Source organism: Podarcis gaigeae (genome assembly GCF_964106915.1).
Source record: "Podarcis gaigeae genome assembly, chromosome: 8".
Taxonomy (NCBI): Eukaryota; Metazoa; Chordata; class Lepidosauria; order Squamata; family Lacertidae; genus Podarcis; species Podarcis gaigeae.
The window spans coordinates 42,125,178-42,152,855 of NC_139684.1; the positions used below are offsets into that span (position 1 = coordinate 42,125,178).

Genomic DNA, 27,678 nt, shown 5'->3' on the forward strand with positions numbered 1-27,678 from the left:
ATCAACGAGCAACTTCCCCCTCCTCTCGCCCTATCGATTCAGGCTTTCCCTAGCCCCATCTCCCTGTTGCTAAGCAACCAGGGCCCTAGCCCCCTATTGGCCGAGGCGCTTCTTTCTACCCGCCATATCAAGGCAAAGGCAAGCACGTGCCCCAAACACGCGCAGAAACAGACCCTCTACGGCCACGCCCCTCCATCAGACCCTGGCCCAATCGCCACACGCTGAAGGGCGGGGCTTTGGGGGACGTGATTGACAGCCGCTGATGTTCGGCGGCACCGCGAGTAGTTCCCGTTAGGTGGGCGGTGAAGAGAGCTGAGAGAAAGCGGCGGAGGGCAGCGGAGCTGAGGAGGGGGATGAAGGAAAGGGTGCAGGAGCTCAGACCAATCGCGACGCGTCAGTGGGAGGAGTGGGCGGGGCAGCGAGCGCGAATGAGTCCCGGCCTCCTCCTCCTTTCCCAGCCGGCCTGGTCGATTCACTTCCAGCCGAAGCGGGATCCTTCCGCCTTTGGAATCACACACACTCACCGCACATAACGGCGGCGAAGGAGAAGGCGGCGGCAGCAGCACTAGCGGCAGCAGCAGCAGCACCGTGTGTGCCTCCGCCTATTGCCTACCGCGGGGGTTTCTTTTGTCGTGCTAGTGGCCGTTGGAGCCGGGGGAGGAAACGGCACGGCGGCCGGGCGAAGCGGGTGGATTGGCCGCCGGGGGGAGGAGGAGGAGGCGGCGGCTGACGGGAAAACAAGGGAAGAAAGGAGGAGGGCGGGTGAGCAGCGACGGCGGCGGGCTTTTCTCCTCCGCCCTGCCGGAGAGGGGGATGGAGAGAGCCGGGCTGAGGCGGAGGGAGGGAGCCGCCCCGTGAGGGGGAAAGGAGGGTGGGAAATCAGGAGGAGGCCTCCACTCCTCATCCGCCAAATAACGGGCCTAGGCCCTCCCTCAGCTCCCTCCCTCCCCCCCTTGCCCCCCCATTTAGCCTCGGTTTCTGAGGAGGGGGGAGATTAACACGTGAGGCCCACCCGGTTCCCTACCCCTTCTTTTCATGCCGGGGGAGTACCTCAGCCCCTCGCCCGCCGCCCTCCTCTGCCCTTCCCCTAGCCTCGACCATCATCAGCCCGTTGAGGAAGACCCTCGCCCCTCCCCCACCTGATCAGGGCCCCCTTTGGCCCTCCGATCGAGGCCTTCTGCTGGGGTCCTCACTGTTCTCTCCTCTCCCTCTCCCCCATTGGGGTGCTCTGATTTCGTGCTTGGCCCCATCTCTGAGGGTCCTCTGCTTTTATCCGCTTTTGCAGCCTTGCAGAAGCTGCTCTGCCTCTGCCTCCCTCTCTCCCTCCCTTTTCAGGTCCTGCACCCTTCATTAATTTGGTCTCTGCACTTTTACCCTTATTAGCAACCAGATCCTCAGTCCTAGTTTCTTTTTCTTTTTGGGGGTGGTGGGTAGGGGTGCTCTGTCTACCTTTCTCTTCAGAGTTGGTATCTGTGCTGCCTCCTTTTACAAACCAACAACCAAACCCTCTTTCAGGCTAGGCCCTATTAGCCAAGTCTCTATCTGGGTCTGGTCTTAAAAAAAATCTCCCCTCCTGTGCAACACGTCTTTGGCCACCCTCTGCCCTGGGGGGTTCTGCTGCCTCTGGTGGCAGTAGCTAGCAGCATGGTAGAGAAGCGGTGTCCACGACTGCAGAGAGAGAGTGTGTACCGCTGGTTTTCTGAGCTGCCTTCTCCTCAACGGGTGGAGTTCCTTTGTGGCCTGCTGGACTTATGCATCCCACTTGAGTTACGTTTCCTGGGAGCCTGCCTAGAGGACCTGGCCCGCAAAGATTATCACTCACTGCGGGATTCCGAAATCAAGGCCAATAACCCAGCTGATCTGGGCAGCCTCACCAACCTGACGGATGAGGTGGTGCGCAGCAAGCTCTTGGTCTCACTTGCACTCCTGGGCTCATCCCACCGGGAAGCAGCTGGCGTCCTCTTCCGCACCCTCACCCATATTGACTCTGTCATCAACAACTATGGACTGCAGCTCAATGAGGGTCGGACTGGGGATGAGTTTTTGCTGCTCTTCACCATGGCCTCCAACCACCCTGCCTTCAGTTTCCACCAAAAGCAGGTGCTGAGGCAAGAGCTCACCAAGATCCAAAACATCATTGCCAGTACTAGCAAGAGTCCCAGCACTCCCACAGCTAGCAACATGGGAACTTGTCCTGGTTGCCACAAGGTGTGTATTACATCCAGGGACTTCTCTTCCAGGGATTGTAGAGATGGCAGGGACAGTATTCTTTCTTTTCGGGGAGGAGGGTGTCTGCCTATTAGGATATAGCTGAGAAAGAGTGTCTTGCAGCTATGGTTTATGGTGGCTGTTGGCTAGTTTCACCAATGGGCCAGAAAGGTCACTTTTCTCCCTATCCCATTTCCCTTCTCATCAGTAGAGTGTTAAACTCCATTCTCTTATGTGCATTCACACTCTCTTCTCTTAGGATGCTCTTTCTACACATCAATAGTTGGTGTTCTTTTTTAAACTCTAGTAAGATAGTCCCATGCCTAATGGTCAGAAGCTGCTTAGATGTGGGTCCTAAGTAAAACAATGGCCATTCTGTGAAGTGTATAGCTGTTTTGCACTGGCCATTCTTTAGATAGACCAAGAGAACAGCTTCCTGCTGTTTTACTCTGGAAAGGTAGAGACCTAAGTATTTGCTTTTTCAATTGTGCTTGAAATTGTTTACAGTATTTAATGATTTAAGATAGCTGAGTGAATTCTATGTGATTTGGAGCTACAGGTTAAAGTTACTTCCTGCAGGCATCCTTTATTAGTGTGCTGGTTTTGTAACTGTTATTTTGACACTTTCACATGTGTCTCTTGTGTAGCATCAGTAATGAGAGATGAGGCATGAATGGTTTTACATTCTAGGTAAGGTCCTGATAGAGTAGTATAATATAAAAGAGTTTTGAGACTTTTCAGAAGTGGTGGAAGGCAAGCTTTGCTTTTGTTACTGTGGCTTTGTAACATAAACGTGACAGGTCAATACACTATATATGTTAAAAGTGAAGCTTTTTAAAGGATCTATCCTTTAGAACTTTCACTGTGAAAAAACTGTTCTGGTTCAGGGGTTCTGACACAAACTGGTCCATTCTGAGACTGATAGGTCTGTGAATGGAAGCATCTATCTGATAGCTAATATTTACTTTGCTAGAACATGTCTTTCCGTGTGTGTTTAAGAGAGAGAGAGACATGCTTTTTGGTTGGTATATAAAAACAGTGAAATGTGTTGTTTTGTGAATTTTGATAGTTCCAAGTCTCCATATATTTAAGAAATGTAAACTCTAATCTATCGTTACTGCAAACTTTTTAAAATTATTCTTTGTTTCAAAGAATAAAGCTTCATTTATTGGAATAAACTGACATTTTTAGAGCAGCTACAGGTAGCGTGCGCGTGCTCTCTCTCTCTCTCTCTCTACACACACACACACACACACACACACACACACACAGCTATTGGATTCAATCTGTAGCTAGACAAGCAACAGACAACATTCTCTGGCAGTCCCTGTTAAATGACCCATGCAAATCCCAAGTACTATTAGATGTGAGTCTTCTTTACGCACTTGTAAAGTCCAGTACTCTTAAGTGTCAGAAAACCACCGCAATACATTTGTATGAAAATCTTTACCACAGAGAAGAAAAAGTACAAGCCTAGCTTGAAACACTACACAGTAGGATGTAAGATGTATTTTGTATCATAGTTGGGACTCATGGAAGTGGCCAGAAAGTGTGCTGTGGGCTTTGAAAGGGCAATCCCTGAACTTGGAATCTCTTGGGTGGAGAATCCAAAAAAGAGCTTCCTTTTGGCATCCTGTGGGCTTTGTGGTATAAATCAGAAAATATAGCATCTTTGCTCAGTGTTTATTTAACTCATGACTGTATAAAAAACATGATAGCATACTATAGTAACAAATGCAACAGGACAATAAAAATTAATTAATGTTAAGCAAGTATAGTGCCTTAGATTCCTGGTACTCATTTGCAGCTCAATGAATGCCTTCTCAGACACATCTTAAAATCACAAAAAGGTATTAAAAAGGAATGTTTTCCTGTTCTGAATACAGTTCATCATTAAATATCCATATAATGGTGCTTTAGTCCAACAACATCTCTATGGCCATAGATTTCCCATACAGGCCTTAGGCAAAAAGTGATCACTAACAGGAAAACTAGTGGTGAAAAGTGTATGCTACTCTAAAGTAGGCTTGTATGAATGTCATATTTTCAGTGCTTATTCAGATGCTTTGATTCTACAAATAATTTACTTATTAAAATATTATATCAACAGCAATAATTAACCCTACAGCTATCAATAATCCTGAGATTGTCAAAAGGGGAAAAGAGAACTATCTGTATAATGATATAAAACAGTTCTTTCTAGAATGTTGCCTTGGAGCCACCTAATCATTCCTGGTGTCAAGAGCATGCTGCATGCTAAGGATAGACATGTTCCTCCTTCTCTTGCACTTACTTACTTTTCCTTCCATGACTTCCTTTAAATGTCATCCCTGACCCCCCTTTAACCAGGATTTGCAGACCATTTTAAAATCCTGGTTGGTATTAATCTTAGTTAATACTGAGGCTGGCATAATGTTACATCATGTTTAAAACAAACCATGAAAGGTGGGATTTGCACAGGAGAAGAAGGGAAGGAAGGAGCTTGATGCTGATCTAATCATAGGTAAGAGTTGGGACTGATCCATTTTAAAAAGAAAATATGGCAAGAAAACAGGTGACAAAAACTTAACACAAGAAGAGCTAGAAAGGTCTTCTGGGGAAGAATGTTCTACAGGCTGGCTGCTGCTATAGAAAATATACCCTCATGTATACCTTCTCTCCAGCAAGTGGAGGTTTAACAGAAGCAACATCTGTAAAAGAGATATTTGGGGTACCATTCTCTTTGCTTGTTAGCTTCTTTTACTTGATGATACTTGTTGTACATTCTCCTTGAAACCTAACACAACAATAAGATATTCTTAGGCTGCAGTTGTAACCCCACCTACCTGGTAGTAAGCCCCATTGAATTCAGTTAGTGCTTATTTCTTAGTAAACAAAGTTAGGATTGTGCTATTAGTCTTGACTTTATTTGTTGCCTGCATTCATCCAGTTGTTTGCTTCCTTGAGAGCAAAGTTTATCTTTACCCACTTTTCTTGTAAAAAACAACCAAAGTTCCTGTTGTTTATCAGGATGCTAATGGATAGTCAGTTCTGCGATGAATGCTATTTCTTGCCTTCAGTTTACAGTTGTAGTGTATAACAGTTTTTATACAGAGTTGATGCCTGGAATACTTAAAACAATTACATTTAGGCTAACTCTATTAGAATGTGGGGGTGTACTTTAGAAATAACAAATACTGGTCTTCAACACCTTTTTATGACAGTAATGCTGGGTGGGCAAGTGCTGCTTTGGTGCACATGGTTCTGTGTCTCAGGGATGATGAAAGACATAGAGATGGACAGAGTATGATGCTGTTTAGAAAGCAGGTGGAGGGTATTAGGAGACCATTAACACTGGAAGAAAGTGTAACTGGATGAGGAGCAATAATTTATTGGGATCCTGCTGGGGCCACATTTCAGAAATAGGCGAGTAGGCACAGCTAGGGGTCCTAGTATGGGCTAGCTGGCTCCAGTGTGAGTTGTGTGCAAATGTTCTGTTGTGTCTAGAAGTGGGAGGACAATGATTACTAAGGCAGTGTATATAGTGGTTTATGTTCCAACAGTTGCATTCTGTAACTTTAAGAAAGGGAAGGGCCTAAGAAAACAGCTGATTTTGTAAACAATTGTTCTACTGCATTTCTTCCTTCTGAGGAATATCAACAATATGTTGCATTAGAGGAAAAAGTTACAGTTGTATTAAGCCCCAGCTACAATAACATTGGTAGCCATAAGTGCTGCATTTGGAAATGATTGGGGCCTTTTGTTCATATGTGTATTTTATGAAAGTGAGTCATTGTATTAGGTGAACTTGTGTTGGTTGTGAAATGAGAGTCAGGCTTATATCCAGAAAATGAAATCTTGAGGAAGTTAGGTACCCTTTTGCAACTAGGATAAACAGTAGTAATAAACTGATGCAAGCTAGGCTTCAACAAACGAGAGTCTTCAGGTTGTTCACATGGTTTTGGTTCATGTGCAAAACCAAACCTTGAACTGAATCCTAATTTGGAAACCTCATAGTGTAATAGCCTTTGGATCCTCATCATGGGTATGATAACATACCATAAATACAAAGGAACTTGTAAATAGGAAAGTTGCTTTCAATTAAATAGCCATGGGGCTATTAGAAGATTCTGACTTGGAGAAATAAAACTGACTAGTTTGTTTCTTGTGGTTTTCTTCCTTCCCAGGTCACTCCAAGATCTGAGACCCCCATAAACAACATCGGTAACAGTTTAGAAAATGCACTACATACATCAGCACATTCCATTGAGGAGTCATTACCCAAGAGGCCTTCAGGGAAACACTCAAAAGGTGCATCTATGGGTTTTGCATGATATTTCTGTGTAATACTCCTATTTTTGAAGAAAAAGATATATTTCTGCTTTAAAATATTTTAAGAATTGACTTTGGATGATAAAGTGTGTTTGGTGTTTCTCGTTCAGTGCTGAATTAATATCAGTTTATAGATAAATTGATGCAGATAAATTATGCCTGACAATAAATTAGTATTTAATGCTCATGGGCGTTGTATGGAGTTGGACTAGATGACTATTGTGATCCCTTCCAACTCTACAATTCTACTATTTCTATTATTTCCATTCTTTGCATTTCTGGACTTGGTCTCCAACACCAACTAGACATCAGCAAATTGTCCTTTGGAAGGAATTCTGATCTATATTTTGCGTGTTATAACCAGTAATGCTTTTTCTGTATTGAATAAGCCTCTTACGTTCCACATCTCCTGTATAATGATTAAAAACAATTCTTTTGAAACCACTGGTGATTTCAGAATATGCACTGGGATGTTGAAAAGTTGGATTTGCAACAAAACGTTGCAGTGTGGAGTTCCAGTTAGTAGTCTCCCCTCCGATATACTCCAATTCCCCTCCCATTTGGTTTTCTGTTCTTCCTTTCCTCTTCCCCCTTCCCACCCCAGTAGTTCACCAGCATTCCATGGTGACGTAGCATGCTCAAACCCCATTTAGGATTTTTCTTAAGATGGGATTTGCACGTCTGCAAACTTCCGGCTTTCTCCAAGTGTGCTGAAACTTCCCTCTTGTGCCAGGGTTAGAGAGAATGATGATTCTACAGCAAAGACTTGGAAAGCAGAAGCCAAGTTATTTGTCCTTTGTTCCTTGACTTTCTGTGTTTTGGAACCTTGCCAGTGAAGTGACATTAGTTATAAGTAGACATAACATTTCTATTAATACTTACTTGAAAGTAAAATGTGCAGTGAATCCAAATTCTTTGTTTAGTTCAGTTTTGATGAAAACAGGAAATGCTTAATTTTCTAGGCGTGCTGTTCCTGGTTTGGGTATATATTTTTGAACAATCCAGCGGTAATCCAGAAGGAAAGGAAAGTGCCTTGTTCATTCCCTATTTATTTTCCAGTGCAACAATTTGATCTCTCGCCTCTCTGTGGCAGTTCTGTAACTGCAACAATTATAGTAGCGCTTGCCCCCAGAGCTTCTGGTTAGCCACAGGAGTTGCTATTCTTTATTGTATTGATGTGCAGGTGTGTTTTCCATGGCTCTGTCTTGCATTCCTCCTTGTATCTTTAAAAGATTATAATAGTATTAAATGATTTAGAGAATGAAAACAAGGGAGTATGCTATTATGCATGCTGCTTTATGTCTCGATCAAGTACAAATCTGCTTTCAGTTTTTCTAGTTCATGCAAGTGGAATTAATAGCCAGGTTGTATTAGCCCACTTCAGTAGAGACTTACATGGCAGATTCTGAATTGACAGCCAGTCTTGCGCATGTAGGGCAAAGCACTGTTGTACTGAAGATCCAATGCTTCAATTAAGTTCCACTTTATAAACAATTGTAAGTTGCTTTCCATTGTTACCTCAAGTCCAGTTGTTGTTCTTCTGCGGTTTTTCATAATTTGTATGTTTCATACCTCAAGGGCATAAACTTCCAATATCAGTGGATCTATATAGGTCTGGTCCTCTCTGTTTTCACTGGGATTTTAGCATGTGAGATCTTAATGAGCAAAACTTACCTTTCCTAGCACCAGAATGAGATACAGGTTGCTTATTAAAATCTCACATTCTAAAATCTCAGTGGAAGTCTTGATACCTTTCCTAGAGCCAGAGTGAGTTATCCAAACTTCCATTGGGATTTTAGAATGTGAGATTTAATTAAACAAACTTTAACTCACTCTGGTGCTAGGAAAAGTATCAATGCTCCCAGTGTTCTGTTTCAATTTGCAATCCCCAAATATCATCTAGGATTATTTGTGATACTACCCTCTTCACCAAATGATCTGTGATGATGGAAAATCTTGTACTGTCATTAATATAGGCACAACTTCTCTTGTGCCAAAGTATTGTACATAGACACTCAACGTCCTAAATTATGCTTTGAAGCAAAAAGAGTTAAACTTGACTATGCAAAATACTAAGCAAGTCCAAGAAGTTTAATTCATTATGAAGTTCAGCTTCTGTCTTTTTGTCTACATATTAAATTGAGCTAATTTCCAAAAGAATTGAAAACAGTCTTTCCATTCTGTGAGATCACATGCACAGACAAAACTAGAGCCTCCCTGACAATAATCCAGTGAATGATCTGTGTCTAATCAGTCTAGTCCAGAGTTTCCCAACCTGGTGCCTCCCAGATGTGTGGGACTACAGCTCCCATCATCCTCTACCATTAGTCATACTGGCCTGGGTTGATGGAACTTGGAGTCCAGTAACATATGGAGGGTACTGGTTTGTGAGAACATTGCTCTAGTCCAATATTAAAAACAATGAATACAGGCATTCAGTAGACCAGTACCTGATAAACATTGGACATTCCTTTTATCTTATTGTTGCTAGAGAACCTGCAATTAAGGTCCCTGAATGTAAACATAAAACAAAACAAGATTATTCTCTCTACTTTTTGGGCAGATGATAAGAGCAACAAGTAGTATTTATGTATGCAGCATGTCTGTTTAGAACTGTAACAGATGTCCTGACCACAGCATATTTTCCAAAAGCATAGTGTGGGATAAAGTACATTAAACCAGATGTTGAAGAGAATTCTACATTCGATAAGCTTTTACAGTAGTGGTTTATGATGGAGAAAACATTAAAACCTTACTGCACAGGGCTCATATGACTTTTTTGGAGCACTTACATAAGAACATATATAACAGGTATGCAGTCATGTTAAGAATGTAGCATCTTCCAAGCTTAAGCAATCATTGCAATATAGAAACATGTGATTTTTATGTGAGGTGGTGTATAGGGCTCTCTTTCTTTGAACATTTTTAGTAGGGTGTAAAACAAATAGTGTGAGACAGTTCTGCATTTATAATGAAAGGGGCAGAGAACCTCAGACCAGGGTCCAAATGATACCCTTCAGCTTTTACTACTGATCCTTGAGTCGGATCCCCAGCTACACCCCCTCTTCCCAGGCCACACCCTAATTGGTCTGACATTTGGCCCACCTTCTTGCCCTCCTTGAGTCTTTTTGCCTGAGTGGAATGTGTCTGTGAACTCTGATAATGCTTCTTCCTTGCCTGGATGGAGGAGAGGGGTGAGTGTATGAAACTAGTCTTTCTCTACAAAGGTAAATTTTAAATTAGCTGCTCCTCCTCCTTTTGCCTCTGACCCCACCCACCACTTGCATGTGGCCCCTGAAGATTTCCAACAAGGGAGTATAGCTGTCAGACTGAAGAAGATTTCTACCCTGTTATAGATGTTGTACCTCAGCATAGAATCAATCTGCATCTTAAAGGTTTTTTCCCCCCAGGTTATTTTCCTGCACAGAGTGGTTAAATTTTAAAGAGATGAAAGAATACTGCTGATTGCTAGTTTCATTATTTTTTTGCTATTGCTATTAACTCATTACTCAGTCTGTCTCTTGCTCACATATTTCCTAATATATGTTGCTTGTATACACACATGTTTCTCTGGAAGACTTATTTAAAAAAACATTTGAAGCTGAACATCCAGTGGTTTAAAGAAGGTGAGGTTAAAGTGTCAGCAGTAATAATAAGAGGATACCCAGAATATATCCACTTGCATGTGGAGGGAAGGGAAAAGCTTAATCTTTATATTGCCAGTATTGAATTGATTTGGAGATGATGGCTCCCAACTGAGTGCAAATATGTGCACTTACATCTAACTTAAGTCAAGTGAGAATAATATTCTGCAAGAATTGAGAAAGTACTTCTACATTTTCCTGCAGCCTGCTTGGAATCTATAGTCACTGTAGTAGTTTTTGTATAGGGTCCAAATATGAAAAAATATCAGGGCTAACACTGCTGAGAAAACTTCTGTCAAACAGCACCTGTAGTATACAGGCCTTAGTCTGAGAGGAATATAACCTGATAAAATAGAAAGCTCCATAGAACAGGAGATCATAACATGTGGCTGGGTCAGGACCAGTGCCATTTGATTGTGAGGGCCTACTATGAATGGAAAACTTTGGAAAGTGATGTGAAGAAGTATGTCCGGCCCTAGCCAAGGAGAATGAAAACCAGATGAAACTCCAAATACTTCACCATTTAAGATTTCAAATGATGCAAAATTAGTAAAACATGGATTTTCTGTCCATTATGCAGCTCTACCATGTAGCAGTATTCTAAACTTAAGATGAAAGGGAATGTTGAACCTGAACTCTTTTAAATTCATGGCCACATTTAAGTACAGTACTGTAAATTTTCATGGGATATTTTAGTAGTATACTTTTAAAGCATGGAAATTGTTTATGGCATATTTAAGTTCTTCTGTTTCTAATGTTGTTAACCTACATTGAGTCTATGTGGTCTAGGCAATTTTAAGTCTTAAAAGGGGTAAATGATGCAGCCTTTTGATCAACTTTAGAAGTAATGGGAATCAAGATGTAGCAATACAGGTCAGCTGTCATGCAGCAAAATGACTTGTTTTTGGTGATGACTATCCCCCCAAATTGATTTTAAATTTATTTTATAGTTTGAATAGTCATCATTTTGTTTTCTCTGATCAAGCAAAAAAGAAAGCAGAAGTAGAAAATGCAGAGCTGCTATCCTCTCTAACGTCTTGTGTTGTGCTTCTTAGGAAGGACCATTGATTTATTGCATTACCTCACTGCATTGAGTGTATCCATTTCATCAGTGTATCATGCCTGTGCTATTTTTAACAATAACTTGAAGGGGCAGCACTGATGAAATTACATCATTTACATACACGGCTGAGAGAAAGTGGTATAAATCACCAAGATCATTTAAGAGAGTATCCCTGTGTGACTCATGTGAACAGGTTGAGTGACTTCAAAGAGTGATCGGATGGGGCTGTTATTCCTTGAGTAGCAAGAAGCTATGCATTGATAATAGTTGGATTTTCTGTATTTTGACTTGGGGCAGGTGTTTTGTGAAATACCTAGCCTTTGTAAGAGTTTGAAGATGAATTACAGTTGTTTGTTTTTTCTACTATCATCCGAAATACAGCATGTCATAGACTCATGTTTAAAATACTTTGGAAGGTCTTGGGTGAGGAGGGAAGGAAGAATAGGCAGGTCTGGACTGGGCTGGTATTTGTTAGATTTCTGGAAGGCAACTGTCCTCTGATAGTTCATGCTTGTAAATAACTACTTAGTGGTAGGAGAAAAGAGTTAGCTTGAGGCTACTTTTTAAACTGAACGAGGCAATAGATTCTTTCAGGCTGTAGTGTAGATTGTCAACAAGTGGGCATGTGTGGGCACACTGGCCAGTAACATGTTGACTTTGTTGCAATTGTGTGTGACATCAGTATCTATAAGCTTCTAAGACAGAGTGGTCCAATGCTCATCCCAAGGGCCGCATACGGCCCTCAATACCTTTTTTGGTGGCCCTCAGCAACATTTGACACCTGCCCTTAGCCCTCTCACTGCCTTCCCAAAGCTGGGTAAGCAAGGAGCTGGGCCTTGGGAAGGAAGTGGGAGGGCTCTGCTGAGAACAGGACAAGACAGCCAAGGCAGGATTAAATCCTATCCTCCATATAAGCTGATGTAACTACTGACGTCAGCAGGTAGACGTGGTATGGGGGAAATGGTCTCACAGGGTAATTTGGCAGGCCAAGATTAGCCTGTGACCTGATGTTTCCCCACCCTGGCATACAGTATTATGATGTAGTATTATAATATTTTACATCTTAAAATAGTATTCACTATTTTTATGTTGTATGTATACATGTATATTCTGGTTACGAATTCCATGTTGTCCACTGAAATCCCTATGTAAATCAATAGACACAATCATCAAAATGCAGAGAATCACTTCCTCTTATTCACAATCTTAATTTCATAGTCTCTTTACCATTTTATGTCTGAATTATATTAAGGCTACAGTTTTTTAGTCAGAAATGTTACTCTGCATAGAGCTTTTCAGACTGCCATCTGATCTTGCTGGGGTGTCCTATCACAAGACAGTTCTCAGGCGCATGCTGTCAGAGCAGCTGCTGATACTATATTGTAGTCCCACTGACAGGTTCCAGGTATAATCCTCCATGGATTAATTAATGCCTGAAAACATGAACGTTCTGCAGCTGCTTCAGATCCTGATATGATTAATTCTGTCAAGCGGCTGTTTATTTCACAGGATACTGCAGAAATTCAATTTTAACATTAATAGACTTACTACCCTGAATTTGTCCAATCCTTTTTTAAAAGCTTATGGCTGCATTGTTTAGTCATGAATACTACAAATCAGGCCTTGTCCATTCAAGCAGTTGATCACATGGTAAAATTGTTGTTGAGCTGTATCACAAAATTACCTGTAGAGAGACTGCATACCAGAATGATTTCCTGTTCCTAGAGTAGGTAGACCCTGTACATAGAAAAATAGTGCATCAAAATGAATGTTGGATTCAAATCCCCAATTTGATCCACCTGATTTGTCATTGTATAAACCCTCTGTCATATCCTCCATCCTAGCATTCCCTATCTCTTTAAAAAATAAAAAGGCTCACACTGCTCCTACCCGTTGATAATTTTTAGTTGCCCTTTTCTAGCTCTTAAGAAATCATTCTGAGACTGGGTAACTAACTGTGCATGTCGTTGCAACATAGGTTTATATTAATCTACTGTGACATGCATCCAGCCTGTTTAATAGCTTGTTTTAATTTTGTGTACTGAACGTTCCATTGGGCTATGCCTCTAGAGATCCTGTGTTTGGAGCAGCCCAGGTTTCCCATACAGAGAGTTTCCTCTTATTACAGTTGGAAAGTGAACCTTGCATGTTGTACTTTAAAGGCTTTATTCAAAGTGAAGCCAAATGTTGTTTTTGTGGCAACCCCCCCCCCCCCAAAAAAAAATCATTTGCAAAATTAGCTTAAATCTTTTCTGTCTACAGCTTGCTGGCTCCAAGGATAGGTTTCCAAGATTCAAAATGGTAAAAATGTGGGTGTTCATTTTGGCATTGCCAACCTCAATTGTTCTAGATGTTGATTCACATCCCCTTTCTCCCCGAAATGAAGCTACCTTCGACCAAGTATAGATTTTCTATATTTGGAAAGTTTATATTTAAGCTTCAGGTTGTTAACTGACCTCTGAACTTTGGATGATCGTGCTTTTCAGAAGGGATGCATGTACTTACTGTATTACCTTGAAGTCCGGAATCTTTGTTTTTTTACCTAGAACTGAGATTGCCAAAAAAATTCAGGACATTTGTTTAGACTGATATGAAGTGTGGTGCTGGAGATTCTTTGACATTTTTTAATTCCACCTTTGTCTTTCTGCACACATTTCATAGATTTGGTGTGCAGTGAAGAGGAGGTAAGAATTTGAAAGAGTAGTGTGATGATCAACAATATATTCTCGGCTCCAGGAACAGACATACAACACTGTTTTTCACAAGTTTGTTCATTTTCTTTTCTTTTTTTAAGACTCCTAGAAAGTGGGCAGACTCAGTAGTTTTATTCTTAATACAAGATATAGCACTGTTATCCAGGGAGTTTTTAAAAACTTAATACCTTTTTGCTTCTAGCATCAGATCATACTGTGTTGTATTCAGCTGTTTTGTGCAGAAATAATATGCATCTGGTTTTTTGTTTCCTGTTCCTGAGATGAGTCATTCCCCTTTTAAATAGCAGTTATTTTTTTTTCATAACCCTTAATATACTAATAAACTTCTGGAATACTTATTAAGATGGACTTTGTGGTTAACTAAAATGCTGACTTCACTACTCCTCTGGCCATTGAATTCATACTTTGTTTTGATTGTTATTTTTTTAAGAATGAAAGGATATGAGCACAAGTTTTTCTTTTAATTTAGATCCTGTTTTTGGAGACACATGAGAGTTATTCACCGTCTGAAACTGAAAGAAACCCATTTGCAGAACCAGCCAGGAACATAAAAAAGATTAGCACTGCAATTTAAAAATAAGGGGCACAACCAATAAATAAGCATTCCATGTGTTTGTCCCTATGAATACTGCTATTCCATAAAACAGGAGCAGGAAATCTCAGGTCTAGAGGTAAAATATGGCTCTCCAGGTCTTTCCAACCCTCAAGACACTTCCCCAAACAGGGGGCTTCACTGCCCTTTTCAGTGCTCTTCTCAAGTTCTTTTGCCTGGCTGGAATTTATTTATGTGGGAATGTTGAGGGTGGCAGGAGAGGATATATTGATTATTAATATCCTTCCTAACTCGCACTAGCAAGTTTCTTTATATAGCAGAGTTACATTCCCCTTCTTATGCAGCTTTTGTGAGTCTCTTAAGACAATAAACAAGTCAATCTGGCTTGCCCAGATTGAGATATGTTCTATTATTCCTGGTAAGACCCCTTTGATCCCTCCTAAAAGAATAAAGACACAACAGTCTTATTTATAAGTAACAAAAAATGGTTTTTCTCATGAACAGGCAGAGCACAGTGTGATCCCTGAAGGCAGGCTTTAGGCTTAAAGTTACAAACATGTACAAACAGGTTTACCCCATATGGGAGAAAACCTGGGGGACTGCTTGGCTGGCAGCCAGCAGTACAGTCCAGGTGAATCAGGAGGTTCACAGGACAAAAAAACATCAAAGAGAGGGAGGTGGCTGCGTGACTTGGCCTTTTACCAGGTCTGGAAAGGTCACACCCACCTACCAGTCACATGCAAGGAAGGATGCTCCAGGTCAGGAGGAACAGGAAGTTTCAACTGGCTGGACCAAACATTCCCTTGCATGTCCACTCTAGCAAAACAAGGAATGTTGTATTTGACTGCTCCCAGTGGATTACATCCTCCAATTTATTTATTAAATTGTATAACATCTTATACAAATTGTATAACATCTTATACCTGTAGACCTCAGGGTGGTTCACAACATAAAATCACAATACAAAAAACAGAAAATACATAATAAAAACAAAACCAAAGACCACCCAATAATCCCCCTTCCACATCACATTTTAAAAGGGCATCAGATGTCACTCAGCCAAAGGCCTGGTTAAAGACACACACTTTCGCCTAGCACCTAAATGTGTATAATGAAGGCACCAGCTGAGCTCCCTGAGGAAAGTATTCCATAAATGGGGAACTACTGCAGAGAAAGCCTGTTCTTGTGTTGCCACCCTCTGGATCTCTTGTGGAGGACGCATACAAAGAAGGGCCTCAGAAGGTGATCTCAGGGTCTGGGTAGGTGCATATGGAGACAGGTGGTCCTTGAGGTATTGCAGTCCTTGAACTGTGATAATGCCTCTGGCTGGGATGAAGGATTGAGGTGTGTATAGAAACCTCTGCTTCTTGCATGGCTGAAATACATTAAACTGTACAAAGATAAGAAGTGCATCCTCTGCTCTGTCTACTTCACCTCTGGTCCTGCCTGCTATTTGCATGTGGCACCTTGAGGCCTGCCGAAGAAGCTCTTGCACTGAAAAAGTTCCCAGCCTGTCCTGAAAAATTGGAAAACACTTTGAAGAGTCTACAAATACTGTAATCACTAAATGGCAGCTCTCCTGTGATTAACTGTCACTAGCTACTGTAGACATTCTGTTGCTGATTTATTACCAGATCTCTGTCCCTCGCTTGACCTTGAAATCTAGTGTAAAGCAACCATTTTGCAGTGGGTTTTTTTTTTAAGATTGTAAAGCCTTCTGAGTAAAGGACTACATGCTTCTATAGAATTTAGTAGTCTTTAAGTTGGATATCAGTTTGCTTATAGGAAAAAGATGTCAGCATGGTATGTGAGCTGTGTTAAAAGATTTAAACAACCTTCCTTGTAGAGGTAAGGTGGTATGTGGTGTCCTTTTTTAGATCTGCTTTCTTAGAACAGACTGAATGAAGGTGAAAATGGAATGTTAACCTGTTTGCACATCATGTTAAACCATAGTTAATGTCTGAACCTGAGTTTGTGGCTGATTCCTCCCCAAATAAAGCACAAGCTGCACCGTCAGTTTGTTCTTGCCTTACTGCTCATGGTTTGCTTGAGGCAAACATGCCACAAACTTTTGCTCTGATGACATGGCAAGCCAAAGTTTATGGTTTGTTCCTCCAAGGGGAGCAAAGGGGGAAGTTTTGAACAATATATACCATGCTGCTGCTTCATGTTTAATCATATTTAAATCTTAACTATGGTTTTAAGATAATGGGTGAATGCAGCCACAGAGAGCTCATAATAATAATAATAATAATAATAATAATAATAATAATAAATAATTTTATTTATATCCCGCCCTCCCCAGCCGAAGCTGGGCTCAGGGCAGCTAACAACAATCAAAATAGTCCAACATTCTAAAAACATTCATTATAAAATTAATTAAAATCAAATTAAAATCAAATTAATGGCAACCCTCAAGCAAAATTCTGTGCAGATTGCCAGAGGAGGGGGTCAGGCTGCACCCTGACCAAAGGCCTGGTGGAACAGCTCTGTCTTGCAGGCCCTGCGGAAAGATGTCAGGTCCCACAGGGCCCTAGTCTCTTGTGACAGAGCATTCCACCAGATTGGAGCCACTCATCTTGCATGAGTGGGGAGGAAATCTTCATTATAGTATTTGACTGAAGCAACTGTTACTTATAAAAGGTACTAGGTCTTCCTCTGTGACGAGTATGGGTGATGGCAACCTTACGTAGTAGTAGTAGTAGTAGTAGTAGTAGTAGTAGTAGTAGTAAATAACCCCATCTCTTTTGCATTGCCAATTGTGTATACCAAGTTCTGGTACAGTTTTCAACTATGGGCTTATCTTTGTATGCAGACACTTTAGGAATTGGACACATCAGTGCTTCCCTTTCCATAATATATTGTGCACAAATAGTGGGGTTCCCTCAGGGAAAAGTCAGTCAGATTTTGAAGGGCTACTTTCACTATGCATGGTGTGTGTGCTTGTGCATGGACATCTAAAGTATCTCTCAAATATAAAAATGTATGTCCACATCGCCTCTATATGGAGTAGCTAGGATTCCATGTTCCTGGCTCATTGTGTTAACTTTGGCTTTTGAAGTTTGTTACATGTAAGTCTTGGCTCAGATCCAAAGAGCTTGTTGTAGCATGTCTAAAAGACTTGCACATGCCCTGTAGTACCTTTTTACTTGATCAGTTTTTATTAAAGCAGATTCCTGTTGTATCAAAAACTGTGTTTGAATGTGGTTTGGGTGACCATACAGTGGGAAAATATGCTCAATGGGGTCATTGATTGGATTTAGATAATTCATTTCAGCAGGATCATTGAACAAGCACTGGCTACTAATGACTCCAAGCTGGTGTTCAGTTAGATACAAAACACTTTTTTTACTCTTCTAACCAATAGGATAGGCATATAATAATGTTTTGTAAAAAGGTGATAGTAAGCTTGTGGTGATTCGATGTCCATGCATGTTTAATTGCTTCTTAATAAGTTATGAAAAGCCCATAACTCTTTACCTGCTCACTGGCTGTTTCATTTTTGGTACTTTACAGGTGCAGAAAAGAGTGATACACTCTGTGTATTTGTGTAAATCAAGAATGGGGAGCCTCTGGTGTTGGACTCTTAACTCCTATTAATCCTTGATGGGAGTTGGGGTTTAACAGCAGTTTGAGGGCCATTTTCCCCATGTAAAGCAGACTTGAAAGCAGAAGCAAATTAAGTCTTTGTCACGAGCACAGCTCTCCCACATACCCAAGGAGACAGAATTGTTTCTGCTTGTACTGTGCTCATGCTGTCTCTGGAACAAGTTAATGTGTATCAGGAGAATCCAGTGTCTCGTGTGCTGAGCATTAAATGGAGTAAAGTTTAAGTCTAAAGGTTTCTGTGTCATCTTAATATTTAATGATTTAGAACAGAGTAGGTCATGAGATAGGAAGCTCAGCTGAGCTGTTATAAATGGGGTGGGGTGGGGGTGAAAAAAGGAGTTCAAGTGTAGTGTTCTAGTAAGGAACCCTTTGTTGAAGCCCCAAGAATATAGTATCAGCTATATTCCTGAGTTTGCAATGGCACATACTCTTTTGAGCATTGGTGTGATTTCTTTCTGAATGTAGTTTACACACATTTTAAATATCATAGCCTGTGTTTCAGATTTAGTTAATAAACAGAATGAATTCAGGGATCATTTGTACTGAAAGGCACCAGACACCAGCGTATGAGTTGCTGAATCCATCTTCTATTGCTTCATTTTGCGGCCAAGTCCTATGACCCTTGGACATATGGATGGCAGCTTTAATTTTTGCCATCAAGCCTGACTAGTGCACCTATGATGAAGCAGGTGCCTAAGCAACATAGCACATGCAATCAAAACAAGGCACTTGCTCCCTGTAGGGCTGATGGTGATAGCATGCTATTGTCCCTCTTTCCATCCATGGCAAAGTGTTCAGATACCTGCTTCACAGTGGAATGAGTACTCTGTAAATAAATGACCAGCTGCACTTAGGACTGTTCCTGAATCCCTATTAGTTAAGTCTGATTAGGTTTTAGAGGAAGGTGAACATGTGGTTGGAGTACAAAGTACTGAAAAGTAATTCTACAAGTACTAAATAGTTCTAGAAGCTTAGTTGAGTATTTATTTTATTTTATTTTATTTATGTTTCTTTCAGTGGTTCCTATATGTTGGTGCTCTCTGAATATGGACCAGACTGAGCAAAAGTGAAACAAGAACTTTTTCATTTAAAACTGGAATTCACCATGTAGAGAGAAATAATGTTATTCAAGAGGGGGGTAAGAGGGGAAGGGAGCTATGTGAGGTTTGGAAAAATGCTTAAATATTTGTGTTGACTTTTTCCAAATTACCTTTATTCACTGGCTGCATTTGCAGGTCATGGTAAGCCATAAGGTTTGGTTTATTAAATCATGCCCCTTTGTGTAAGTGGGTGAGCAAACCATGACAGGGAAACTTCAGTATATCTGAATCTGAGATTGTGGTTTGTTAGGATGAAACAAATCATGATCTTAGGTTTGGACAACATGCTAAGCTTTTCCCGTTGTGGTTTGTTTGCTCCTCCCTTTGTGCAAGTGGGAGGGGCTCTGGCTGCATGTACACCTGCAGAGTACAGTTTGTTAAATGAAATGTTATGGTTTAGTGTTACATATGAATGCTGCTATTATACAGACATTGCTATTTTTAAACATGTTCTTGTTGACTTTGCCTGCTGGCATATTCACCAGCAAGCTAAGAACAGTTGTGTTTTTAGAAAGGTACAATCAACCGACTCTTCCTTTTGTTTCAAAATTGAGTATTTTGCATATGTTAAAACCATTCTGAGTAAGCACTAATTTTGGGTTGTGACAGCCTATCATCTAGCTGACTTTCTTAAAAAAAACCGATGGTACAAATGGGCCTCAGTTGTAAAGCCTTAGTCTTGAATAAGAGCTGCTTACCTCAAGGCTTGAAGTGGTTGTGTAGTTCTTTGAATGTTGTAATGTAAAAAAGAAACAATTCATTGAGAGTGATGTTTCCTTTTTGGAAAGTCTGTTTGGAACTCTTCTTCATTCTGTTTTCAGTGCCAGTACAGTACTGTATTGGGTAACTTGCAAAGCAAACTTAGAATTCTGTCAGTTGTTCTTCAAGATGCTTACAACTTTAGCTCTGTATAAATTGGCAAATAGTATTTCAGCATGACTTTGTCCTTTAGTAACTCTATTAAGAGAGGCCTTCTGATCTCAACTTCTGAAGATTTCCTCAAAGACATTTCTGATATCTTTTGTAAGTTGAGATCTGGACAGTTAAAATGTGAGTTTTAGTAGCTCCCATTTGTGGCTTTATTCCATAAGTGTTTGGCAGATTGAGCAAGTAAGTGCCTATGTTGTTTCTTGCTGTATAGCCATGCTTTCATTAACCATGTCTTAATAAAAAGTCTCTTTTAATTTCAGAAATAACAGGATATGAGTTCTGAAAATGGCCTTGGCCTGTTTTTAGTCATTCATGAGCTTGATTGATGAGCACCTTTTGAGTTGACAGTAGGAGCAAATGTTGTGTTTTCTCATGCACAGCAGCAATGGAAGAGGTTGCCAGTGCTTAGAACAACACAGAAATGCTCCATTTAAAGCTCTGTCTAAGGTGGTCTGCAGTCTTGGCTTTTGAAAATCCTCAAGACTGTTGTGAGCAACCATTCAGCATATGCATGGCTCCTCAACTGATCAGTACATCTCTACTTGGTGACAACAAGAACCAAATTTCCTAGATGAAAGGGCAAAGAATCCCAGTGGCAAAGGGACTTTGATGCTAACTTTCCTCCAGTAAAATTAATGAAGTGTTTTGTTGCACCTTAAAGACTAACACATGTATTACAGCATCAACTTTCAGTGACTTGAGACAACTTCATTTGATGAAGTGGAAGATTAATCTTCAAAAGCTTATGCCATAATGAATTTGTTAGTCTTTAAGGTGTCACGAGGTATTTTTCCTTCAATAGAAAAGTATGGCTACACCTCTAGAAATTTCCCTCACTGTTATTTTTATTTTAACATAATAACTTGGAGTTTCAATACTTGAGGTTCAAATGTATACAGAGCCTAGTCCCCTGGAGCCGATGAAAGGTTTAGTTGGGTGACAAAGTATTAATGATTGGGCAGGGAGGGTGCTCTTTTTCTACCCCTCTTCATTAGCAAAACCTTTCCCCTTCACAACCATAACAAAAACATTACTGTGTCCTGTAAACGTCTTCCACATGGAATCACAATTACAGTTACCGCAACTGCTCCTGTAATCACCACAAGTATAGCTTACTACAAATCTAGGCTGCTAAAGATGGGAAAGTTGTCTGAAGTTCATAAGAGAGGCCTTCATTCTACAAGTTTTTGGTAGAAATCAGCTGCTAGAAGGAATCAAGGAACTAGAATTTGGGTGCATTAGGAAAGGTAAAAGTTGAAAGCAAGAGTGAAACAAATGCTGGATGGTTGCCTTGGGAAAACAGGTTTGGAAGTTGGAAGTGGCCATTCAGCCACTGGCGGAGGAAGAGGGGGGCGGGGAGAGTGCACCGCCCCCAGCAACGCGATCCTGGTGGGGCTCCATCCCGGCTCCCCCCCCCCCCGCCTGCGCTGGGCGCCTGCCCCTGGGACATACGCCAGCCCTGCCCCCGCCTGCTCTCCGCCACTGCATTCAGCCATGATTTTCACTGGATGACTTTGAGCTAGTCACCATGCTTAGCCTAGCCTATTTGGAAGTGTGGGAGTTAGGAGTCATTATCATTCTGAAACTTTCCTACCAATTTGCTAAGTCTTTTTGTCATGTTTGGTTTGATGCCAACCAAGAACACCAGAGTAGACGTGCAGAGTTTTTGCTGTTTACTACCAGAAGCATCTATGAACCTGCACCTCTGGAACTGAGAGAAAGGAAATAATGTTGTGCATTCATCCTTTGCCTGTTTGGGACACAACAATATTCCTTTGAGGGGAAGGGCCATAGCTCAGTGGCAGAGCATCTGCTTTGCATGCAAAAGGTCCCAGGTTCAATCCCTGTCATCTTCAGGTAGGCCTGGGAGAGACCTGTGGCTGAAACCTCGAGAACTGCTGCCCATCCATGTAGACAGTAGTGAACTGGATGGACCAAAGTTCTGACAGTATAAGCTAGTTTTCTATGTTCCTAACAGATCTTGTTCATTTTGTTTTCTAACAGTGAGCGTTGAAAAAGTGGAACTAAAGGGATTATCGCATAGGAAGAATGATAGGAACTTTGAATATTCCTTTGAGGTAAGTTCCAAGGAATGAGAACTTTTAAATTTAAAAGAGGTATGAAAGGGACCAGCCTTTGGGGCACTCAAAGCCTTGAGGATTCTATTGCTTTAGCAGATGTCTTTTGACCGAAACTATGTGTTCAAATGCTATTAGCTTTGACACCAAAACTATATCTGAAACATTTGATAAAAATTTTCTCATATTACATCACATCACAATATACTAAAACAAACAGTATATTGAAACCATGTTCTAACTGGAGGTGAGCCATACAGCGATAGGGAAAATTGGGCATGGGTGTAAAGATGTTGAATAGCTAAAATTTAATTTTAGCATTTAAAAAAAATATGTGCTGAATATATTTTACTCTCAGTATAAGCCACAACAGCAAAAATCCCTGTGTCTTTTAGCTGCACTCTTAATTCCCTGGTTGTAGATGATCCACTGGAGAAGCAGCCTCTTTGCTTCTTCTGTCCAAATGCATCTGCCATTTTTCATAACTTCTTTCCCCAGCTTTCTACTTATTCTTGGCTGCTGTTTTATTATTAGCAATTTACAGAAGGAAAGAGAGTTGCATGTATAAACTGCTCTACCCAGAATATCACATGCATAACACAGGGATGTTGTGCTAGAATTTCAGTGGGAATTACAGGTAGCCGTCGGCAAAATTGTTCTGGGGCCAACTTGTATAAAATAGTACTGAAAATTCAAATATATTTCTTTAATTTAGATTTGTATCCCATCCTCTCTGGGCAGATCTCATTGGTACTCTCTCACATTCAAGTGTCTGGAAAGGCAAGTGAGATGTAATCTAATAGAACCATCCTGCCATAGTTCTGAAGGCTGTATAACCTCAAGAGCTTAGTTAGTTCCTCACGTTGTATCATTTATCTGTGTGTAAAAGAGATTTTTTTAAAGCCTGTGGTGGTGCTAGAAACTCTGCTTTTCGTTTCTTGGTTTTGGTGGAACAAGTGCTGGGAAGAGGAAATTCCTCAATTACGTAATGTATTTTGAAACTCTCTCCTCTCACCAGTACTTCTGGCAGCAGCATCAGTTCTGGAAAATTGTGTGTGTTTGGTTGTCATCGATACTAGCGTCATGTAGAAATATCACTCTAATTTTCTCCCCCTCCCCTCTTTTTTAAGCATAAGGCAGTATTTTCCCCATAATTTACAAATGCCTCTATCTCAGACTGAAAAAGTACGAAATTTAAAGTGCTGGATAAATTCTTCGGCATTGTGTTAAGATGTAAATATAGCTGAATTAAATCCGTCAGCCAACAGCCTAATGATCCTCTGGCTAGTGTTAATAAATTTTCAATAAATTTATTGAAAATACATAAAAGGGAACGCTGACCATGTTGGCTTGGTAAATCTTCAGGTACAAATCCATAGGCGTAGGTTAGAAGCCCATCTCGTGTCCTGATAGGCTACTGATTTGCAGATTCTACAATGGGTCGTATTCTCGCACGCATTAGACCCCATCATTAACAACTTGCACTGCAAGTGGGTGTGATTATTGCAATATGTTGACTGTTCCATCAATATGGAGTTCTCCCTTAGTAATACTTTGCTGATGTAAAGAGGCACATTTTGTGCTGCTTTTCTGCTTCAGACCTAAGGAAGCTGAGTATAGCCATAGCTTTTGTACAAGTTACAGTAGGTGTTGACTGTAGAATTTGTTCATGTGATGGTTTTCGTGTCCTTTTTTAATATGGAATAGTTCCTCCCACATAGAGTAATGCTACCTGTCCGAAGGATGACGTGTGAAATGCGCTCGGACTTACAGTATTAACTTGAAATATATTTGCTACACAAATTCAGATACAAAGTAATACACTATAATCAGCAAAGGATTTTGTGTAACAATGGGAGAAAAAAATGTTACAATCTATGCCAGTACAGTTTAGTGAGAGTGGCGTAGCAGATTACTCAAAGGTCCCAGGGAGAAGGAAGGAAGATAGTCATCTTTGGCATGTAAAAGTAGGCAGAGATACCTCCCAGAATCCCTTTTTCAGTCACCAATCTGAGGGCACTGGTCATGCATCCTAGCAAGGCCAATTCCAGATGTGTTTGATGCAGGTAACTCAAATTCTTCTTTCTTCCCAAAGGTCTTATGGTCTGATTCTTCAGTGACATTGGTAACAAAGTCTTCTGCTGAAGTGACTGAATTCATTTCAAAGGTAAAACGAATAAGATGTCTTGGGTTTTATAAAATGGCTATCTGTAAGGCACTGTTTTTAAATAAATTGTGTAAATAAGCTTGGGTTGGTTTGTTTCTTTCATTTTCAATTGTTGCATTCAAACGTATTGTCTTGTCTCTTAGTTAGGTCAAATGTACCCAGAAGAAAAATTGGAGAAATTCATTCCATGCCTAGCTGGTCCAGATTCATTTTACTTAGAAAGAAACCACATGGACCTGGAATCGGACCTTAGGTATGCTTTGCAAGTATTTTATTTCAGTGCAAAAAGGAAACTACACCAAATGGAAACCTGTTTGGGTCAAATACTTGTTAATAATTCTCTCGCTCTTTTGATTGTCTGTTAGTAGCATTTCCTTAGTGTTGAGTAATTATGCTCCAAATGTGGGGTGGCGTATCTAGTACCTTCTGGACCCAGTACCAGCACTGGCAGTGGCTGCACCTGAATTGCTATTACACATGTTTAAGTCTTTCAAGCAGTTCTACTTATAGGGGTTTTTATTGGCCCCTTGTTTGCAGTTTTAGGAGCCAAAAGGGCCCATCAGATACAATAATAATCAGCCATTTGTGAAAGTTTATTTTGATAGCACCATCGATATACCCAGCACTTTACAAAGAACAGGTTTGACTGGTCTTTACTCCCAGCAGGCTTACAAATATAAAAACAGACACAGTGAAACAATGATGGCAGCAATAAACATTCTTCCATTATTTCATTTACCCATTCTTGACTAAATTTCAGCAGGGTATTGGGACTAGGGAGCTATTCTAGAGGCTCCCAGCAAAGGTGTGGTTTGAGGAGGCATTTTGGGTGGTAGTTGCATGCATAAGGAAAGAGGTAGAATTGTTTCAGGGACCAGGGACCTTTGAGTGGCAATAGTAGTTTATGATGGATCTGTTAGAGGACAGGAAGCCTGCATATGGAGAGATTCCACTTCATGGCCTCAGTGACAAGAGAGGTGAATCATTTTGGCGGAAGATAATGGTGCCAAGTTCCCTAACAAGCAAGTTTTAAAGTACAAAGAAGTAATCATACTAGCAGCAGAAGCCCAAGTTATAGCTTGTGGTAATGCAGCTCAAATGAGTCTTAAGGACTCCGCTGCAGCTTTTTAGATCCTAACTAGGTCAGAACATTATTTGGCCCCTGAAATGATAAGCCAGGCTCAGTAGATAAAAATAGTTACTCTAGTAGGAAATAGGCTGTATTCTGAGGGCTCCAATCAAGTTTAGAAAATCATAATTTATAGTACTCAGTGGTGTGTTGGAAACAAAATTTCTGTGTATCATTTAGGCTCAAGGAATGTCTTTCTTCACTTTTGCTAGGATTGACAGAACAGCACAAGTAATTTCCCAGGCTGAGACAGGAAGGATGTGACTCTGGTAACAAACCAAATAGTGCATCAACATTTAGTTAGTTTCTTCCCAGTATTGAAATTCATGTTTTGCTGACATGAGCAATATAATAGTAGAAATAACTTGGATCACTGCAGCTATTGGCTTTGCAAGTTGTAAGGAGATGAGGTTTCTGGGCTTTTGGGATCAGTTTTAATTAGTCCGCCTTTGCTGTACTAACTGGCATATCTATACAGTGACTGCTGTTTCATAGAAGAGTTGGAGTCCATATTCTTTTTCTTTTTAAAAAAACTGGATTCATTACAAGTTTGAGGCTCCAAAACTGTAGTGCCTGCATTTTTCATATTAATGATTTTCACATGTCCCTGATCACTGTAAAATAAAGCCACAGTCATGGGACCATAGAGATTGTAATTGGGCCAAGGGTTCCAGAAGAGCACATACCAGTTGACTTGCCAGATGTTGTGATTTGGTCTGGATTGTTGAGGTTTGATTATTTTTCTCCCCACTCGTCTGCAAATCAGATACTGCCTTAACAGTTTGGGTCTTGTGATCCCTAGTAAATGATCAGAACTGTGATTAAAAATGTAAATGCAAGAGAAACATATTCCCAATTTGATCTCTTCTCCATTCCTGCTTCTAAGCAGCTTGTGGGACCTTCAAATACTTAGTTGCTTTCAAACAACCCTGTGGAGAAATTATGACAATATGTTTATATATAGCATGTAGTTAGCATATGTTTCTAGGGAGCTCAGTCTTTTTAATTTCAAGAGAAAGCAAAGCACCGACAGAGGAGAACATTTAAAAGCCTGTCTGCTGTCTTTCACTTCTGTTGATTTCTTGAAAATTTATTATGAGCAATACTATAAAATATTTCCTCTGCTGAAATTTTCATTCTTCAGAATTCCATCCTTATCTACATGTACACTTCAAAATTTGCCCTCCATTTTAAATATTTACCTTGGGAAGTTTTAAGTGGTTGATTTTAGCCAGTGAGGCCCTAACAGCTTGGGACTAGGTTCTCTCCAAGACCACCTTTTTCCATATAGTCTGCCCAGGTCATTGTAGTCTTTGGATGGGGTTCTTATGATGGTACCATGTCCTGCTGAAGTTTGGCTGCCTGCGGTTCAGAGCAGAGTCTTTTTATGTTATGATACCCACCTTGTGAAATGAGCTCCCTTCTGAATTATGGTGCTGGAGAAGACTCATGAGAGTCCCATGGACTGCAAGAAGATCAAACCTATCCATTCCGAAGGAAATCAGCCCTGAGTGCTCTCTGGAAGGACAGATCGTGAAGTTGAGGTTCCAATACTTCGGCCACCTCATGAGAAGAGAAGACTCCCTGGAACAGACCCTGATGCTGGGAAAGTTGGAGGGCAGAAGGAGAAGGGGACGACAGACGACGAAATGGTTGGACAGTGTTCTCGAAGCTACCAGCATGAGTTTGACCAAACTGCGGGAGGCAGTAGAAGACAGGGGTGCCTGCCGTGCTCTGGTCCATGGGGTCATGAAGAGTCGGACACAACTAAACAACAACACCCACCTTGTGAAATGAGCTCCCTAATGTACCTTTTTGTTTACCCAGATATTTCCTGACTGCTGATACTGAATTTTTCTTTGTTGCTGAAATTATGTTTTTTGATTATTTGACTGTTACTAGTTTCATGGTTCTTCTGTGTATTGTAAACAAATTTTGAGAAAAGTGGCATGCATTTGTACACACCTACACATATACATATATATAAATTGTGATTTATAGTGCTTGGTTAGCAGCAATACGTACAAATTCAGATTAGATTCAAGTTTTTTTAGCACATTGCAGTGTTAATATGACCCACTTCGCATTTCAGAAATTAATAGGTGTCTGCGTTTGTTGTGTATACTCCGTATCAAGAGAGAACCATATTCTTCTCATTGACGAGGTTCAGGG

At 40.7% G+C, this 27,678-nt stretch overlaps 1 protein-coding gene across 2 annotated transcripts in view; it reads left to right on the top strand.

Moving 5' to 3' along the window:
* The first annotated feature begins 243 nt into the window (after positions 1-243).
* Positions 244-27,678, top strand: part of ZCCHC14 (zinc finger CCHC-type containing 14) — a 37,531-nt gene continuing 10,096 nt past the window's right edge. Inside the window, exons 1-5 of one of the 2 annotated variants that reach the window (XM_083754514.1) lie at positions 244-2,208; positions 6,375-6,498; positions 22,137-22,210; positions 24,306-24,377; positions 24,521-24,630. In XM_083754514.1, coding sequence (XP_083610640.1) covers positions 1,645-2,208; positions 6,375-6,498; positions 22,137-22,210; positions 24,306-24,377; positions 24,521-24,630 — 944 coding nt within the window. In that variant the 5' untranslated portion in view covers positions 244-1,644. The remainder of the gene's footprint in view (positions 2,209-6,374; positions 6,499-22,136; positions 22,211-24,305; positions 24,378-24,520; positions 24,631-27,678) is intronic. The other variant, XM_083754515.1, reaches the window with a different exon arrangement.